The 21090-nt window shown below is 39.1% G+C and overlaps 1 protein-coding gene across 1 annotated transcript in view; it reads right to left on the bottom strand.

Annotated features, from left to right (window-relative positions):
* RAB5A (RAB5A, member RAS oncogene family) overlaps window positions 1-21090 on the bottom strand; it is a 34087-nt gene that overhangs the window by 2129 nt on the left and 10868 nt on the right. The window contains exons 3-5 of the mRNA XM_047769066.1: window positions 6944-7095; window positions 6526-6648; window positions 4235-4328 (exon numbers count right to left, since the gene is read on the bottom strand). Of these exons, the coding sequence (XP_047625022.1) occupies window positions 4235-4328; window positions 6526-6648; window positions 6944-7095 (369 nt within the window). The remainder of the gene's footprint in view (window positions 1-4234; window positions 4329-6525; window positions 6649-6943; window positions 7096-21090) is intronic.

Raw genomic sequence — 21090 nt, 5'->3', positions numbered from 1 at the left:
TGGCCTACAACAGAGCCACAGCAACTTGGGACCCGAGCCATGTTTGTGACCTACACCACAGCTCATGGTAACGCCTGATCCTTAACCCACTGAACAAGGCCAGGGATCGAACCTGCAACCTCATGGTTCCTAGTTGGATTCGTTAATCACTGAGCCACGACGGGAACTCCGTAGAGTTCTGTTCTATGGAGTTCTATGCTGTTCTCTGGACTGTGGTGGCTTCCACTGATTAGAAAACTTACCTACTAGAGGTAGTCTGCTTGGATCCGAAAGATCCTTGATGTGCTCGGATTCATTGAACATTAAATATCCAGAGGTACAGGTTGTAAGAGTGGCTAGACTCAGTGGTTTCTATCAACAGCAGCCTACCTCAACAGGACAGATCACTGCGGTACTAGCTTTACCTTAGCCCTGGCCCAGGTTATGCAAAGGTGGACATGCTCTACTTCAAAATCTAAATGCCCAATTGTGTTCTGGATCTTTTACCATTTGTTTGTTTTAATATTCCACAACAGTGTTATTCATTTTTAGAATCCTAGATGCTGGGCTAGGACTATATCTTGGAGCCAGGAGCACTGAGGTTTGGGAAAAAAAGCCTTTACCTTGGGCCACTTTATAGGAATGGCTCTAGGATGGTAGTATAAATGGTAATAAAATGGTAAATTTCCAATCAAATGCATTTAGAAACAAAGCCCCATTCAGGGACAAAGAGCAGGCTAGCACTATAAATTTTATTATAATTAATACCAAGTTAGGTTTTGGACCAAATGATTATTTCTTTTAGCATACTTCTCTGAAGACTTTCTGGAATTAGATCAGAATAAAATTAGGAGGCTGAAAGAAATAAAAAACTTGTTTTGGGTTAATTTTTACTGTGTGACGATAAACTAAAACATATCTTCAGGAGTCTCAAAAGAAGTAGTCTCCTGTATCAGTGAAGGAGGTACCAATTTGAAGTGGTACTATTTGTTTTGTATTTAGATAACTGCAGTTTACCAATCTGATCCTGAACTGATTAGGACTGTCAGAAGCTACTGAAGACCTTATCAAACTAAAAGCAGATAATAAAGGAGTTCCTGTCGTGGCTCAGTGGAAATGAATCTGACTAGTATCGATGAGGACGAAGGTTCAATTCTTGGCCTTGCTCAGTGGGTTAAGGATCTGGCATTGCTGTGAGCTGTGGTGTAGGTCACAGACACAGCTCGGATCCCGAGTTACTGTGGCGAAGGGTGGCAGCTGTAGCTCTGATTCAACCCCTAGCCTGGGAACTTCCATGTGCTGTGGGTGTGGCTCTAAAAAGCAAAAAGAATCACATATTGGCTTTAAAAATATTGTTCTTTGGAGTTCCCGTCATGGCTCGGTGGTTAACGAATCCAACTAGGAACCATGAGGTTGCTGGTTCGATCCCTGGCCTCGCTCAGTGGGTTAAGGATCCAGCATTGGCTGTGTGCTATGGTGTAGGTCACAGACGCGGCTTGGATCCCTCGTTGCTGTGGCTCAGGCACAGGCCAGTGGCTGCAGCTCCGATTGGACCCCTAGCCTGGGAACCTCCATATGCCGAGGGTGAAGCCCTGGAAAAGACCAAAAAAATAAAAAAAAAAGTTCTTTATCACTAGAAGATATTTTAAGTTCTCATGTAATAACACTGAAAAACATTAATAAGCGAAAATTTAAGACAATGTTTATGCCTGCTGTAATAACTACACAAAAATGAATTTGCAGAAAAGTGTCAATGGAAGTATAGCATGGTCAAGAACTCACTCTTGAATTGGAAGTTATGACTTCAGGGAGTTCCCATCATGGCTCAGCAGAAATGAATCTGAGTAGCATCCATCCTGGCCCTGCTCAGTGCGTTAAGGATCCAGCATTGCCGTGAGCTGTGGTTTAGGTCACAGACATGGCTCAGATCATGCACTGTTATGGCTGTGGTATAGGTCAGTAGCCACAGCTCTGATTCAAACCCTGGCCTGGGAACCTCCATATGCTGTGGGTGTGGCCTAAAAGAGATTTAAAAAAAAAAAAGTAGACAATAAATTTATTATAGACTCTACCAACTAAATAAGTGTACTCTACTTGGGAAGGCATCTAAAGTGAAAACAGGAGTTCACTGTGTGTATTTAAGTTACTAATGGAGAGGCCACAATTCAGGTTAAACCTGGAGTTTCTTTCAAGGAGAGAAATATTCTAATTTCAGAAAAGTAAGGGAAAGCTCTAATATACAGGCTACTTTCTAACTGAAAAAATAACCTTATTAGCAAGTCTGAATAAAAGGTACAAATTAAAGAAAGCCCATCTGGTGGAGTCTTAATAGCATCAGAAAGGTTTAAAGTTCGGCCTGATTCAAGGGGCCTATCCTCTGTTTCCTTTTATTAACTTTTCAGATGTGGTGTTGTTGAGTGTTATCTGCCTCATTTATTTGAAAAAAAGTATATATTGTAACAAAATCCTTCACAATTATGCTAGTATTTCCCTAATAAATAAATGGCAAGCCTGAATTTCTCAGGAAAACTGTTCACACAACACAGACAAGTTTTTCCCTAAATAAAGCCATTAAACTCTCTCATCTAGTGAAAGATATTATGATAGTACTTGAAGCTCTTATTGGGTTTTCTTTAGCCTCTGAACCAGCTGTTAACTGATTCATTTGTATGACTTCAAAATAAAATAGTATTTCTTACTTGGGGATAAGGATGTGGATAATCGCTGCTGTACTATAAAAGATGGTATGGAATGAGATGAGTGCATGGCACATCAATAGTATGGAGGCAGTAGTCTGTGAGAACCACCAAAGTAGGCCCCTCCCATAGAATGTGCACCTGAAAACTACTAGAAGGAAGCTAGAGTCAATAAAAAATGTTTTAATTTTTTTTTGTGTGTGTGTGTCTTTTTAGAGCTGCACCAGCGGCACATAGAGGTTTCTAGGCTAGGGATCAAATCAGAACTGTAGCTGCTGGCCTACACCATGGCCATAGCAATGCAGCATCCAAGACACATCTTCAACCTACACCAGAGCTCACGGCAATGCCAGATCCTCAATGCACTGAGTGAGGCCAGGGATCAAATCTGCTTCCTCATGGATGCTAGTCAGATTTGTTTCCATTCTTGCTGAGCCACGATGGGGAACTCCAAAAAATGTTTTAATTTTTGATGTAAAAAAAAAAGAAAGCTCCCTTTTCATTACAACTTCATTACCTATAATCAACATCTGTGCAACAGCATTCATTATTAGTTAAAAGTACTTGGAGTAAAGGTAAGAGCTGTACGTTGATCACAGAAACCATGAAGGCAATAAAAAGCACAGGTGTTGCTTTCCCATGAGACACCCATGGGAACTTGGGAAAGAGGGAAAAACATTGTTTTCCCTTTTTCTCTCTGTGCCTCAATACTCTGAAACTTGCTCCATTACAATACTGACATTAAAATAACTTTCCAATCTGTATACTTATGTACACTGTACCTCTATGTGTCATATTTGTCAATAATCAATGATTTAAAAGAACTTGAGGGAGTTCTTGTTGTGGCTCAGTGGTAAGGAACCTGATTAATATCCATGAGGGTGTGGGTTTGCTCCCCTGGCCTCGCTCAGCAGGTTAAGGATCCGGCATTGCTGTGAGCTGTGGTGTAGGTCACAGACGTGGCTGGGATCCTGAGTTGTTATGGTTGTGGCATAGGCTAGCAGCTGTAGCTCGGACTGGATCCCTAGCTAGGGTACTTCCACATGCCACAGGTGTAGCCCTAAAAAGCAAAAAAAGAGAAAAAACTTGAAAAAGAAACCAAAACAGTGTTCTAAAATAGTGTTTTCTTCAGAGCAAAAAAGAGATGAAAATAGTTATTGATCAGTGACAAAGTAATCTTATTATGCCTGTATGTCACAGTGAAAAACATGAAGAGTTTATCTTCCTTTTATATAAGAACTATAGTCTAATTGAAAAATATTTTTATCCAAATTTTTCAGTGAAACCTTTTGAAAATCTGCTTGAACTTTCAGCTCAAAGTTCAACTTGCCTAGAAGAAGCCTAACTAAATTGAAAGCTTTACAACCTAATGGGCAGTAATTTTTCAAATTTAACACGTCTAACAAAGTAATGCTTCATTTAAGAAATCTAGAATAGTAGTATAATCATTAAAACAAACAAAACCCCAAAACCAAGAATTTAAAAAAAAGGTGAAACCAAATATACCTCCAGTGTAACTTATTTACCTATATTTAATGTCCGCAAAAAGTTAATCTTACCTATTGCCATGAATATTTCATTTACATTCATTGATGTTTTAGCTGATGTTTCCATAAATAATAAACTGTTGTCATCTGCATAGGACTGTGCTTCCTATTTATAGAAAAAAGAAAGAAATATATCCTTTGCACAAGCTTACCACACCTGCCATATTTTTGTTACAGCAAAGAGGCTTCCTTTTTTACCAAAGGATCACCTATAACCAACGATTGTTTTTTAAGCAATTAAACAAAGGTAAAGATACTGCATGGTTTGTAATTTCCTTTTTACCTTCTTGCGCTATCCCATTCTGCTTCATCTGGTCTCATATTGAATCTACTTTTTTTTTTGTCTTTTTGCCTTTTCTAGGGCCACTCCTGCGGCATTTGGAGGTTCCCAGGCTAGGGGTCTAATCAGAGCTGTAGCTGCCAGCCTACGCCAGAGCCACAGCAACGCAGGATCCGAGCCACATCTGCGACCTATACCACAGCTCACGGCAATGCCAGATCCTTAACCCACTGAGCAAGGGCAGGGATGGAACCCGCAACCTCATGGTTCCTAGTCAGATTTGTTAACCACTGCGCCACGATGGGAACTCCTGAATCTACTTTCTAATGATGAGTTTGGGAAAGGGGGATGACTTCCCTATTCTAAATATAAAACTCTTTTTGGGAGTTCTCTTGTGGCACAGTGGGTTAAGGATCCGCAACCCTGTATTGTCACAGCAGCGGCTTTAATCATTGCCGTGGCTTGGTTTTGATCCCTGGCCCTTGCACGGGAACTTCCACATGCCATGGGTGTGGCCAAATAAACTAAGAGTTCCCTTGTGGCCCAATGGGTTAAGGACCCAGCTTTGTCTTTACTGTGGTTCAGGTCACTGCTGTGTTGAGGGCTTAATCCCCAGCCTGGAACTTCCACATGTCTTGGGCATAGCCCCCCCCCCGCCCCCCCAAAAAAACAAATCCCAACCCCCCCCAACACACTTCTCTTTGGTCTCTATGGCAATTTTACCTGCTCATTACTTGAAATGAAAACAAAGGGAAACCCCCCCCCCCCTTTTTTTTTTTTGCTTTTTAGCCTTACCCACGGCACATGGAGGTTCCCAGGCTAGGGGTCAAATTGGAGCTACAGCTGCCAGCCTATGCCATGGCCACAGCAACACCAGATCCTCAACCCACTGAGCAAGGCCAGGGATCGAACCCACAACCTCATGGTTCCTAGTCAGATTTGTTTCGCTGCGCCACAAAGGGAACTCCAGAAACCAAGTATTTAAGACTGTTTTAACCACTAAATGGAACCCTTGTATTCCACAAGCAACATTTTAAAAATATGTAATGAATTATTTCTTTGAAAATTCCAATACTACTTTACATTTTTATTATGCTTTACATTTTACATATATTATTGCCTTTGATCCTCACAGCTGTTCTGAAGAACCAATAATCTTTTCAATTTGATAAAAATGAGGTTCCTTTGAAATGTTATGTGACAGGGCTACTTTTGACTATAATGTAAGTGCTCCACCTACACTCTATGCTGAGAAGGTAACTTTCTTAGAAAGAGTAAATAGATGATGCTATATGTCATATGGGTGTCACAAGGATTAAATGAAACCGTATGTGCAGCATGCTCAGCTTACTACCTAATGGCGCAAGAAACATTAGTCCTTTTATCCTGGTGTGTGTACTCCATCATTGAAAAAGAAAATTATCCCATCATTGATAGTGTGTATATATAATGGCCAGAATCAAACTTCTCTGGCAGAGAAGCTGAAAAGCATGAGGATGGGAAGTTTTAAAATGTCTAACTAGAGACATTTGCTTTTTTAAAAAATGATGGTACTTTATTTTGCAACAGGAAAAATTATTTATTAGCTATATGAGATAACATACATGGTTTTAGAACTTTATTTTTGAAGGCCCTTTTAGGAATCACCACATAGGTGTTATGTGTATATGTGGGTATGCGTATGTATGCTGATATATATAGGTATATAAACTTTAAAAAGGAAGGATACTGAAATAAATGTAAGGGCGGAGGATCAGAGTAATCATCTTTTGCTTTATATACTCCTGCACTGTTGTGAACTGTTACTTCTTTTGTAATTGTGGAGGTCAAAAAAATCATTGAATCAACTTACATATTATAATTACATAGATATTTAAAAATTTAGGTTTATCATGAGATTGTATTACATACTATATCATATTTGTTCAAAATTTTTCTATCACTTGCATGGTCTAAAAAAGAAACTGTAATTCCAGTGTGGACACAGAAGAAAAATATTCACTTACAGTTGAAGTCAACATACCTGGAAATCAACAGCTCTTTTATTTGCGAGGTCAGCCTTGTTTCCTGATAAAGCTATTACAATGTTAGGACTGGCTTGCCTCTGAAGTTCTTTAACCCAGTTTTTGGCTCTGGCAAAGGACTCCTGAGAAACAAAAAGACAGCTGTTTGGCACAAGCTCAAAAAATGGTTGGGGAGCATCATTTTGAGGTGAGGCTTTAAAAGTGTGACTCTTGGGAAGAATTTCTTAGGACTACTATATTACTTGAGACACTTTCAACTTTTTTTTTTTTAAAAAATCAGCTTTTCTATCTTATAAAAGTTTTGGTAGAAATGCCATCCTTTAACAAAAAAAGATTAAAAAATATTTTCAACTGAAATTCTGAATACTAAAAATAGATATTCAAACAAGTTTCACAGCAGAATACATTTCTACTTACCTCATTTGTGATATCATATACAACTATGGCTGCTTGTGCTCCTCTGTAGTACATTGGTGCTAGGCTATGGTATCGTTCTTGACCAGCTGTATCCCATATTTCAAACTTTACTGTTGTGTCATCAAGACACACGGTTTGAGTTAGAAAAGCAGCTGAAAGAAGAAAATGTCTCTGATAAGTTTACCGTTGTCCTTCTAATATTTTCATACTACAGAAAACACCTGGAAACCTGATACCCACAGTTAATACCCAAGTTACTAATGTCTTTAAAAACTTGCAAGATCTATGCTTCAAAGCTAGATAAATATACACTTAAGTATAAAATCCTTGTAGTAAAATCACAGATTGAAAGTGTCTTCTACATTCTTAAAGTGTATTTTATTTTGTTTGGTTTTTTTTTTTTTTTTTTTTTTGCTTTTTAGGGCTGCACCCATAGCACATGGAGGTTCCCAGGTGTCCAATCAGAGCTACAGCTGCTGGCCTACACCTGAGCCACAGCAATGCCAGATCCGAGCCTTGTCTTCGACCTACACCATAGCTCATAGCAATGCCAGATCCTTAACCCACTAAGCAAGGCCAGGGATTGAACCTACAACCTCATGGTTCCTAGTTGCATTCGTTTCCGCTGCACCACGACAGGAACTCATTAAAGTGTATTTTAATATTAAATGCTTTGTTCTCCTGGGTTTTTTTCTGGTATACTCTTGGGATTTAGTCCCAGTCCACTGCCACTAAATCAATTTTTTTTTTGTCTTTTTGCCTTTTCTAGGGCAGCTCCTGCGGCATATGGAGGTTCCCAGGTTAGGGGTTGAATCGGAGCTGTAGCCATTGGCCTACGCCAGAGCCACAGCAACGTGGGATCTGAGTCGCATCTGCAACCTACACCACAGCTCACAGCAATGCTGGATCACTGACCCACTGAGCAAGGGCAGGGATCAAACCACAACCTCATGGTTCCTAGTCGGATTTGTTAACCACTGTGCCATCATGGGAACTCCTCAATATATTTTTTATATCATTCATTTTGAAACATTTTATGAGACTTTAATCTCTGTAATCATTCTTACCTCAACCTAGACATAATTTGTTAAATACAGATTCAATATTAACTCCTAGTTCTTTCATTCCCTGCCTTAAGGATTTTTTCATCTTTTTTTGGGGGGGGGGGCTGGCTCCCGTGGCATATGGAGTTCCCAGGCTAGAGGTCAATTCGGAGCTATAGCTGCCTGCCTACGCCACAGCAACAGCAACACTAGATATAAGCCACCTACACTATACAGCTCATGGCAACCCCAGATCCATAACCCACTGAGAGAGGCCAGGGATGGAATCCATGTCGTCCTGGATTCTAGTTGGGTTTGTTACTGCTGAGGCACAGCGGGAACTCCTAGTGATAACATTCTTAAGAGATTAACCAGTTAATACCAATGTGTTAAATAAGCTAAGTCTAATTTGATATATCTCTTTTATAATAGATTTAGTATGTAATTTTCATGCTATTTTTATTAGCTCAATTGGCTGCTGTGCTGGCTTTAGTATCAGGAACCACAAGCTTTTCAATTTTGCAACCATCATAACTGGAAATGTCTTTATTTTGAGCTAAATTCTAATTTAGCTCTAATTTAATTCTGTGAATTCTCACAAGTGGCTAGTCATATATAAAATATATAATCTAATATAAACTTCTTTTACAATGCAAAATTAGCAAGAATATCCATTTCTAAAACTCCTAATAGTTCCCATTGTGGCTCAGCGGGTTAAGAATCCTACTAGTATTCACGAGGTTAGACCCCTGGCCTTGCTCAGTGGATTAGGGGTTTGGTGTTGCCACAAGCTGCGGCATAGTTTGCAGATGTGGCTTGGATTTGGTGTTGCTGTGACTGTGGCACAGGTGGGCAGCTGCAGCTCTGATTTGACCCCTAGCCTGGGAACTTCCATATGCTGCAGGTGTGGCTCTAAAAAAAGCAAAAAAAAAAAAAAAATCATGTATTTACGGTAAAAGACACCAAGAAAGTACTATGTCACTTTTTCACAGCCATGAAAGGTTCTCAGGCAGAATCTATATATTTTGGCTACACCCAGAGCAGGTGGAGGTTCCCAGGCTAGGGGTGGAATCAGAGCTGTAGCTGCTGGCCTTCACCACAGCCATAGCAACTCCAGATCCAAGCCATGTCTGCGGCCTACACCACAGCTTGCGGCAACGCCGGATCCTTCCCACTGAGCCATGCCAGGGATCAAACCTGGATACTAGTCAGATTCGTTTCCACTGAGCCACGATGGGAATTCCCAGAATTAATATTTTTTTAAGCACTTAAAATTAAGCCCTAAGACAGTATTCTTTTTTTAATAAAAGAGAAAAAAAGGTTAAGGACTGGATCACAAATTATAACTTTTATCAAGTATAGTTTGATGCAACTGAAAAATAATTATAATTTGCATTTGAACTTTGTTTTCTCTTCCATAAACAAGTACACTGGTAGCAAAAAAGATTCACTTACACTTCCATTTAAGTCAACTCTAGGCTCAGGGAAATAATTATTAATTATGCTGCCTTCACGGAAATATAATCTGATTCCCAAACCAGTTAATATTTCACAAAAGGCCACCAATGTCTTTTTATAAATGCATATATAAAAATGTCAAAATACAGGAAAAGAAATTTCAACCAATACATTAAAATAATAACAGCCCATAATCTAGTAGAGATTCTTTTAGAAATACAAAGCTATTACATCAGTAGGCTAAAAATCAGGTATTGCAGTCTCTCTAAACCTAGAAGCCAAACAAGAGAAAGTCTACCATCGTGATCATGTGGTATCATTTCATATATTCTTATAATAATTGAAATAATAAATTATTAGAGAAAGAGAAAGTATTTGGAAGAGGCAAGACTGAGATGAAAATCCAAAGACATCAGTTAACATAAAGCAGATAGTAAGTTCTTCAAACTGGCTGGAATAGATCAAAGTAACAAGCCTTACAACACACAGGCAGTGATAAGACAGTCAATGTTATGCTGGGAGGACACTGGATCCCAATCATATTAACAAAGAATAAGAACAATTAACTTACTCCTCAACACCCCTCAGAAGCCATTCCTCATCACACCCTTTCAACAGGTCCTCCCTTTGTGCTCCCAGACTTCTCTGTTGCAAGAACATGTTTCACACACTTTCTATAACCACTGATTAACCTTATCTTTTTATTCTCCCAGGGAGTTCCCTGAGAAACCTGCCCATAACCAGTATCTAATATAAACCTCAGTCCATACACATGTTCAAAAAGTTTGCTGAAGTTCATTAAGAGATGTGTAGAACTATTTCGGGGCTATTTTAATATTTGACTAGATACAGATCTCAAATGGGAAAAAATAGGTATTTTAAAAAAACTTCTCTCAACTTATTACATAAGTAAAATAATCTTAAAGTACTAATGACATCTTTTTTTTTTTTTTTTTTGCTTTTTAGGGCCACACCTGCAGCACATGGAGGTTCCCAGGCTAGGGGTCTAATCGGAGCTGTAGCTGCCGGCCTACACCACAGCAACGCCAGATTTCAGCCACGTTTGTGACCTACACCATAGCTCATGGCAACACTGGATCCTTAACCCACTGAGAGAGGCCAGGGATCAAACCCACAACCTCAAGGTTCCTAGTCAGATTCATTTCCACTGTACCACAATGGGAACTCCCAGCGAGATCTTTTAAACTTAATACCATATTGTTCTTGTGGTACGATAAAAAGAACATAATTTGGGAGGAGAAGAAAAAGACCAATATTAGATGCCAGGGGTAGGGTACAACAAAACACATTAAAACACATTTAAACTATTTAAATGTGTTAAGAGTGCCACAGGGCAGAAGTATTATGGGAATAGGATAAGGCACTACTATAAACATTATATACTGCAAGAACATCAAGATTTCCCAAAGTTCTCAAGGTTTCAAATACTACTGAAGTATTTAACTTCTCCCATAAAAGTCAGTCAAGTACAGCTGACATCTTCAAATCCTCAGTGCTTCTAAATATACATTACTAATCATTTATATAAAGTTATAAAAATAAATTCTAGTACTCAAAATATAAACCACTGATAAACACTGTAGCAATATTAACCAACCACAAACTTACCTGAATCTGCAAAACCACTTTAATTTATCCAAAACGTCTATTTTTCTGGCTAAGAACCATCACTTTCTTAGACCTCTTCATTTTCTCTTCACTTCCATCACCAGCACTAGCAGTTGATTTTCTTTTCGGGCCCATATTTCACAAAGAAACAGCTTTTATCACTTCGAGAGTTACTGTGTACGCGACGACAAGTAGAGAAAAACAAAGCTGCGTTGAGATGCAGGTGCTGGCCTGTCTAATAGGCTCCTTCTTTGCGCTTACATGATTAGTTCCTATTTGTAGCCTAGCAGCAAGCAAGCAACATTTCAGTCTCAGCAAAACTACAAATTACTGAATGACAGACCTTGAAGTCAGCTGAGAGTAGCTGAAACTGTAAATGTTAAATCTGCAAATATCAAAGGCCTATAATGTGAAGACCTTTATAAATAATAAGCAAGGAGACACTGCAACGCACTGAGCAAGGGAAAGAACATCCAAATCAAGAGCATAACCCAAAGGTTAATAATTCATTAAAAAAAAAGTTTTAACAAACAAAATGATTCTACATGAATTAAAGAGAAGGGCAAAAAAGAAAAACCAAGGAACCAATATCACCCCAACCTTCAACTTACTATTTATTAAACCTGATAGGAAAGAATACTTTATTAGAATGGACCAAAAATCCTACAAGACTAGTAAGTATGACTACATAAAAATTAAGAGAGTTTAGGTTTGTACAACATGTATCATACATTCAAAACGTAGGGGCAAACACATTTAGAAAAATTTCTACAGTGGATGGTATGAGATTAATTTTTAGTATGTAGAAAGCTCATATAAATCTTAGGGAAACTCCAAAAGCATCAAAGATAAACGTGTAAAGAAAATTCACAAAAGAAATGTAACATAGAAAAAAATCACCACTAGTAATCAACAAAATCAAGATATCTTCACAGTAAAAATAGTTAAGTTTTACCCCCTCACTTAGCAAAATTAAAAAAATAAAGAGTGTAGAAAAACTTATGCTCTGCTGGAGATATTTTTAACTGTTTTAAAAATAACTGTGCCAATATGTGGTAAAGCCATGAAAATGCCAGTATTTTCTAATCTGTTATCTTACGGAATCTCCAAAAGATAAGGAGCAGGAAAGTAGGGAGAACACACTTTTATGCTCAAAGTATTTTTGTACTTAACAATAAGAAATAGCCTAATGTATAAATGAAAAGGCAACAGTGGCTTGGTTAAGAATTAAAATGGCTATAAGTAAAATGATACCTTAATTGCCTAAAACTACACAACACGCACACACACACATACTCCATGACTGACTATTCTCCCTTACACAAAACTTTCATAGACGTGGTGAATTTCATGCCCTCTTAAACCTTAGAGGATACAGCTGTTAGAGAGGGGAGGGCCTTATTCCAGATCACAGATGTAGATCAGGGGCCTGTGATCATAAAATCCGTGTGAGAGGTTGTTTGGAAGTGATAATGTAGGGAAGGGAGTCAAAGGTTTTTAGAACCAAGTGATTCAATGGATGAGTCTAACGGATTCGGATCAAACTTCTAATCAGAGAGAAAGATGGCAGGAACTGACCAAGTGGAATCATAAACCAGGTACCAAAGTTGTCCATGAAAGTAGAAATTGGTCTGCTGGGAAAATGAATATCAATATAAATAGTATTATAATATGTGAATTTTATCAGACAGATGAGTATTGACTTCAGATGATAAAAATGTACAAAAAAAAGACTATATGGATGGTTTAAGAGCCAATGATAACCAAAACAAAAACTGGGGCCATTTTTATTTTCCACTAAAATTTTATGTGTGGGATTTCTCGTCGTGGTGCAGCAGAAACAAATCCAACTGGGAACCATGAGGTTGTGGGTTCGATCCCTGGCCTTGCTCAGTGGATTAAGGATCTGGCAAGGCCATGAGCTGAGGTGTAAGACGAAGATGCAGCTCAGATCTGGCGTTGCTGTGGTGTAGGCAGGCAGCTGTAGCTCCAATTTGACCCCTAGCCTGGGAACCTCCATAGGCCACCAGTGTGGCCCTAAAAAGCCAAAAAAATAATGTGTGTATTGAAGGGAGTACCCAGTAGATTATGGCAGCAAAGAAGACAAATACCACATATTCAGGGAAGGGTTACACTTCAACAAATGCAAGGAAGAAGAGAAGAAAGGGAATAAAAATAGATTGTGGCAGAGAGGAAAGCATACAGTGATTAAATCCAAATACTCCAAAAGCCTGGCAAGAAGGTAAAAATTTTTACTATATACAAATAAGAAAAACAATTTTTACTATATGGATCGTATATAAAAAGATGGCAATGCTCCTAAAAGTATGTCCATCTTATGAGCTATCTTTTTTTTTTGTCTTTTTGCCTCTTTTCTAGGGCCACTTCCCACAGCATATGGAGGTTCCCAGGCTAGGGGTCTAATTGGAGCCATAGCTGCCGGCCTACGCCAGAGCCACAGCAACGTGGGATCTGAGTCGCATCTGCAACCTATACCACAGCTCACGGCAACACTGGATCCTTAACCCACTGAGCAAGGCCAGGGATCGAACCTGCAGCCTCATGGTTCCTAGTCGGATTTGTTAACCACTGCTCCACGACAGGAACTCATTATGAGCTATCTTATAACTACTCATCATATTGAACTCATTCTTAAAAATCAGCTAGCATCTGATAAATCATTGATAGCCAGATACATAAAGAATTCCCATAACTTGACAACACAAAACCCCAAACTACTCAATTTTAAAAAAATGGAAGGAGTTCCTTCCCACTGTGGTGAAGTGGTTCAAGAATCTACTGCAGTGGCCCAGGTCACTGCAGAGGTTGGGGGTTCAATCTCTGGCCCGGCACAGTGGGTTAAAGGATCTGGCATTGCTGCAGCATAGGTCACAGCTGCAGCTGAGATTCAATCCCTGACACAGGAACTTCCGTATGCCACTGGTGCAGCCATTAAAAAAAAAAAAAAAGACAAAGGACTTCAATAAACATTTCTCGAAAGATATACAAATGGCCAAGAAAAAAATGAAGACGCTCAACATCACTAACCACTAGGAAAATGCAAATCAATACCACAGTGACATATCACTTCACATCCATTAGAATAGCTATTATCAAAACAACAGAAAACAAGAGTTTGCAAGGATATGGAGAAATTGAAACCTTTGTGCACTGATGGTGGGAATTTAAAATAGTGCAGGTGCTGTGGAAAATGATTTGGAAATTCTTTGAAAATATTATATATAGAATTACCATATGACCCAGCAACTCCACTTTTTCACAAAAGATGTGAAAGATATATGTATACCAACGTTCATAGCAGTGTTACTCATAATAGCCAAAAGGTGGACAAAATTCAAGAGTCCATCAAAAGGGAGTCCCCATCATGGCTCAGTGGTTAACGAATCTGACTAGGAACCATGAGGTTGCAGGTTCTATCCCTGGCCTCACTCAGTGGGTTAAGGATCCAGTGCTGCCATGAGCTGTGGTATAGGTTGCAGACGGGGTTCAGATGCTGTGTTGCTGTGGCTCTGGCGTAGGCCGGTGGCTACAGCTCCGATCCGACTCCTAGCCTGGGAAGCTTCATATGCCGAGAGAGCAGCCCAAGAAATGGCAAAAAGACAAAAAAAAAAAAAAAGAGTCCATCAAAGGATGAATGACTACGCAAAATGTGGTATACACATATAACAGAATATCATTCTGCCTTAAAAATGAAATTTGGACATGTTTATAGTATGTATGGATGAACCTTGATGACACATTAAGTGAAATAAGCCAGTTACAAAAAGACAAGTATCATATAATTTCTCTCATATGAGATTCCTAGAGTCAAATCATGAAAGTAGGATGGTATTTGCCACAGGTAGAGGGTGAGGAAATGAGGAGCTACTGTTGAATGGGTAGAGTTTTAATTATAATTTATTTTTGGATGGGGAAGACAAAAAAGTTCTGAAGATGGACATGGTGACGGTAGCACGAAATGCGAATCTACCTAATGGCCACAGAACTATACACTTAAAAATGGTTAAAATTATAACTTTTTTGGGCCTACACCTCCAACATGTGGAAGTTCCCAGGCTAGGGATGGAACCCACGCCACTGGAGTGACAATGTCAGATCAAGATCAGATCCTTAATCTGCTGTGCCACAACAGAACTCCTATAACTTTTTTTTGCCATTTCTTGGGCTGCTCCCGCAGCATATGGAGGTTCCCAGGCTAGGGGTCGATTCGGAGTTGTAGCCACTGGCCTATGCCAGAGCCATAGCAACATGGGATCCGAGCCGCATCAACAACCTACACCACAGGTCATGGCAACACCAGATCCTTAACCCATTGAGCAAGGCCAGGGATCAAACCTGCAACCTCATGGTTCCTGGTTGGATTCGTTAACCACTGAGCCAGGACAGGAACACCTCCTGTAACTTTTTTATTATGCACATTAACCACAACAAAAACCATTCAAGCAACAACTAAAGGTAACTGCTGCCAAATGAATACAATCTTGTATTAATGATACATATTTCAGAAGAGTCTGCAGGAAGTCATGCAAAAGGAGGTAAAGCATAATAATTTTTCTCCACCACTGTCTAGGAGAAAGGTGCTATTAACCCACTGTGCTGGGCTGGGGATCAAACCCATGCCTCTGCAGCAACCTAAGCTGTGGCACTCTGATTCCTAACCCAGCGCGCCACAGTAGAACTCCAGAAAAAAAGATACTATGTTTAAAAGATTAATTCATGTAGTTTTTTCAGAAATAATCCAAGAGTAACAGAAGTCAATGTTTTAACTATTGTATCAGTTACTCTTAAAGGACACCCAACTCTTCTAAGGGAATCCATTAGCCAGGACATAAGCTAGTTATATGCCGCCAGCTGAACAATACCATATCACTATGTTTTGTTTTTTTTTTTAGGGCCACACCCCTGGCACATGGAAGTTCCCAGGCTAGGGGTGGAATCAGAGCTGCAGCTGCTGGCCTATGCAACAGCCATAGCAACACCAGATCCGAGCTGCATCTGCAACCTACACCACAGCGCACAGCAATGCCAGATCCTTAACCCACTAAGCAGGGCCAGGGACCGAACCTGCATCCTCATGGATACTAGTCAGATTCATTTCCAGTATGCCACAAGGAGAACTCTGTATTAGTATTTTTGATAGTACACTAATGCACATTGCTAACTGTTTTAAAATTAATCTTATGACTTTGAACTTGATTAGTAGTAAGTTAATACCCCAAACCCAATCACCCTAAAATGATTTGATAAAACTAGTATCTGAAACTTCAAGACTGAGAATCTGTGGTTACCACATCAAGAGCACAATCTTGGTGAGTCTTTATTCATCAGACTGGATTTATACAACAATGATGTAACCAAATACTAAACTGGAAAGTGGAATGAAAGCACACATTACAAAGAGAAAAGATGTAGAAATGAAAGAAAGTGGAGAGGTTGTTACAAGCTATTAACTAGTATCAGACAACTGCTCCCCAAAAAATATCAAGAGAAAAAATTAATGAAATTAACTTAGCTTTAAGGGAAATATTATCTCTGGACAATAGAAAGTTCGTTAAACAGTTTAAACAGTACTTTTAAAAAGCCATATTATGTGCAAGGAAAGATGGTTTCTGGAGCCTAGAAGTCGCCACTCCATCCTGACAAATGAAAAAAGCTGAAGAAACTGAAAAATCAATAGTTGTTTTCATACCTGAGAAAGAAGGGAGGTCACAGGGCAATCTGCTTCTCTCAAATTGGAGAGACAAGACAGGTGGATGGAGAAAACACCACCTGAGAGCAGAAACTTAAGGAAACCAAAGCTATTGTAAGAAATCAAACTGTAATTGACAAAAATGCTGGAGGTTAGGTACAGATAAGTTCGAGTGAAAAACTCCAAGGGAACCTAGCAGCCATGGTGGGGGGTGGGTTGGGGTGGAGGGGGGCAGGTGTCTGCCGTGTGGCAACCACACTTTTGTTAGTTTTACCTCCAGGAACTTGACCAGGTTCTCACAGTAAATATCAGAGAAAAACTCCCTCCTGCTTCTTTGCAAGATGAGGGGAAAAGGAACCATTCTGAAATAAAGCAAATTACCTGGTTCTTAAAGCCTATCCCCATGAGAAACTAGATAGTCTGAGTACAGCCTGCTGGAGTTATTATCAGATTCTGACATGGGAGAAGAAATATCCAAATCAAGCCAGTTCTATCCTTCCATGTGGGAAAAGGAAAATGTCTAATTCTAGCCCCCGCTTCTAGCTGGCCTGTCTCATCGAAGAGGGGAAAGAAAAAAACTGATGAACATTTACTTGTTTGAAGTTCACTGTTTAGACAAACAGGCTTATTAAAAGACCTAATGAAAGGTCTGTAGAATGGTTCCCCTCCCTCCACAACTCTCTACCACACTACTAATGGCCTACTTACAAAGTTGCTATTACCCACTGTATCATATTCAGCCAGCAAGGGAAAAAAAAAAAAATAGCATGGTAGAGATGTTGGATTTATTGCACTGGGAATTTAAAACAATAGGATTAATGTGTTAAGAACCCTAATAGTAAAGACAGACTGCAAGAACAGATTGGCAATGTCAGTAGAGAGATGGAAATCTTAAGAATCTCCTAGGAGTTCCCATTGTGGTGTAGCATAAACAAATCAGACTAGGAACCATGAGGTTGCGGGTTTGATCCCTGGCCTTGCTCAGTGGGTTAAGGATCTGGCATTGCCATGAGCTGTGGTGTAGGTCACAGACTCGGCCTGGACCCGGCATTGCTGTGGCTGTGGTGTAGGCCGGCGGCTACATCTCTGATTTGACCCCTAGCCTGAGAAACTCCACATGCCATGGGTGTGGCCCTAAAAGGACAGGGAAAAAAAAAAAATCTCCTAAATTGCCAGAGATCAAAAACACCGTAAGAGGAGTTCTCATTGTGGCTCAGCGGAAATGCATCTGGACTAACCTCCATGAGGACATGGGTTCAATCCCTGGCCTTGCTCAGTGGGTTGGGGATCTGGCGTTGCTGTGGCTGGGATGCAGGCCAGCGGCTACAGCTCTGATTCAACCCCTAGCCTGGGAACCTCCCTGTGCCACAGATGCAGCCCTTAAAAAGAAAAAACCCACAAACCCACCATAATAGAAATAAAGAATGCCTTTGATGGACTTAATACAAGACTGGACATGGCTTAGGAAAGAATCTCAGACCTTGATGTTCATCAACAGAAACCCCCAAAACTAAAATATAAAGAGAACAAAGACTTTGAAAAAACACAGAACAGAATATACAAAGACTGAGACTACAAAAGGTATAATACATTCTGTGAATACTATAAGAAAAGAATAGAATATTTGAAACAATAAAGACTGAGAATTTCCTCAAATTAATGTCAGAAACCAAATCATAGATCCAGGAAGGTCAGAGAACACTGAAACATCTACACCGAGGCATTTCATTTTCAGACTACAAAAAAAATCAAAGATAATGTGCAAGAATAGTGCCCAGGCTATTTTACAAAGTAGCTTGTTTCCCCTTTCTCCTTAGTGATATCCCTTTTCAATTTGGTTCAAGAACTTATTAGCATTTAATACATGCTTCCCAGACCTCAAGGAAATGTATGCACCAAACTTTTAAAATATTACTGGCCTTGAAGTGACTTTTTAAAGTTTGGCAGTAAGCCTATTCACTACGTGAGCTTAAAATAAAAGCTAATATCTGAGAATTCAACAATATAAAAATGGAAAAGGGCAAGCTAAATAGAGTAAAGCGAGAGAGAAGATGAACCCCCAGAGTAACGGTTATAGGAAATCTGCAATCCCAGAATATAATTATCTATGCCAAGCAAGGTCCAAAGTAACTGGGATTATCTATCTCTAAGAGAAGAAAAAAGTGATAAACAAAACCTGGAATCCTTTTAATCCCATAATCGTTAGATAAAATTACTCTGGTTCAATAGCCACATCCAGAAATTGAGTTTGGAAGGTGGACAAATTTAAGAAAACATCCACTATTAGATGATTACCCCAAACAGCGAACAAAAATGCAAATATTAAACGTCCAACAACAGGGAGTCCCCTGGTGGCCTAGTGATTAGAACTTGGTGCTTTCACCTCAGCTTCAATCCCTGGTCTGGGAACTGAGATCTCACATCAAGCTGCTGCATGCTGCAGCCAAAAAAATGAAAGCCAACAATAAAGGTATCATCAAAAAAATGGGCACTTACTAGTTACTAAAATAATTATAAATGCAATACAGAGGAATTGAATATTGACATTAATAAATTAAACAATATAAAAGAGTATGACTTTTACAAATGAATCTATATAAAAATTTCATGAAGGTATAAATAGTTCACAGAAAATGGAAATACAACAGGCTCTAAAAATATAAGATGCTTGACTTCACCCCTATTATGGGAAAAATGTACATTAAAAAAAAGCAGAGATCAATGTATGTAAGAATGGCAAAAATCTACAAGTGTGACACTACCGTGAGTTAGTAAAATAGGGTAACAGGAATTCCTTGTATTGATGGTTGGAGGGCAATGTAGAAAAATTTATCAGAACTACAAAAGTATATAACCTCTGACACAGAGATCAACATCAAGGAATTTATGTAACAGAAATACTTGGAATATGTAAGAAATGACTATAAACTAAATTATTCACTCCAGGACAGTTAATATCCAAAAATATATAGAACAACGAGCAAATCTGAAAACTAAAACTGATTAAACATATTGACATGACCCATTTAAAGGACTACTGATACAACCAAGAAAAATGAGGTTGATCTTCATACAAGATCCCCTGTACATTCTTCCTACAACACTGATGTTCTTTACTCAAATCTGTGCAAGCCTTTGACTAGAACATAAATGATGCTATGTGACTTCTAGGGAGAGGTCATAAAAAGCCACCCAGCCTTTTTTTGCCTGTTATTTTTGGGACACTGATGTTTGAACCCAGCCATCACGCTGTGAGGAAACCCAAACCAGGTGGCAAGGCCACATACACATGTTCTGGCTGACAGCCCGAGCTGAGGTCCCAACCAATAGCCAGAATGAGCTGCCAGGTTAAGTTGAAATGATTCTAGCCCCAACACTAACTGCCACCCATCAGAAAAATCACCGAAGCCCATTCAACCCCCAGAACCAAAAGAGATAATAACTGTTTTAAATGACTATGCTTTAAAGTCATCTGTTTCTGAGCAGCAGATAAATGGGACAGTATTAAAGTAAAAAATGAAAAGAATATTATAGTAGGTCTGATGATTCAAACTACACAAAAAAGAGGAAATACATAGACTGGAGTGTAACAGGATAACTTTGCAAGGATCTACAACAAATTAATACTACCTCTGGGAAAAAGCACTAAATGGTAGAAGATGGGAGACTTTTCTGTGTAAACCATTTGAATTAAGAGTTAGTCTTAATTCAATGAAATAATAAAAATGTAATATATGTGGATAGCAGAAAAAAGAACATAGTGGTGCCCATTTTGGAATATAAATGATTTGAATTTTTATTTAAAAATATTTTCACATTTTCCTAATAAATTGATATATAAGGCAGTCTGTCTCTGTCCAGCACTACACAGTTTATAAAAAAATGTTTATGTCACGCACATCCTAACTCTAAACTTTATCAATTCCAGAATACAGGTGGCACACTGAAGAAAGATCTTTAGTTCCAGGTGTCACTTAGTTGCAAAACCTAAGGCAAATCACTTTTCTTGCCTCAGTTTCCTCATCTATAAAACTAGTCTTCAGTGTTCTCACTGGGGTGCAGCAGGTTAAGGATCCAGTGTTGCCACAGCTGTGGCCTAAGTCTCAGTGGCGGACTGGATTTGATCGCTGGCATGGGAACTTCCGTAATACCATGGATGAGGATGAAAAAGAACAAAAAAAGCTAATATTTCCTCATATAGCCATGGTAAGGTCCAGACAAGATTTGTGGGAATGCTATAGAAGTTCTATTAACTGCATCATATAGCATGTAACTACTTAAAAAATGTCTTACAAGCTATCTTAAAA

The sequence above is a fragment of the Phacochoerus africanus genome, chromosome 1 (assembly GCF_016906955.1).
Source record: "Phacochoerus africanus isolate WHEZ1 chromosome 1, ROS_Pafr_v1, whole genome shotgun sequence".
NCBI lineage: Eukaryota > Metazoa > Chordata > Mammalia > Artiodactyla > Suidae > Phacochoerus > Phacochoerus africanus.
This window is presented reverse-complemented; position numbering and strand designations above follow the sequence as displayed.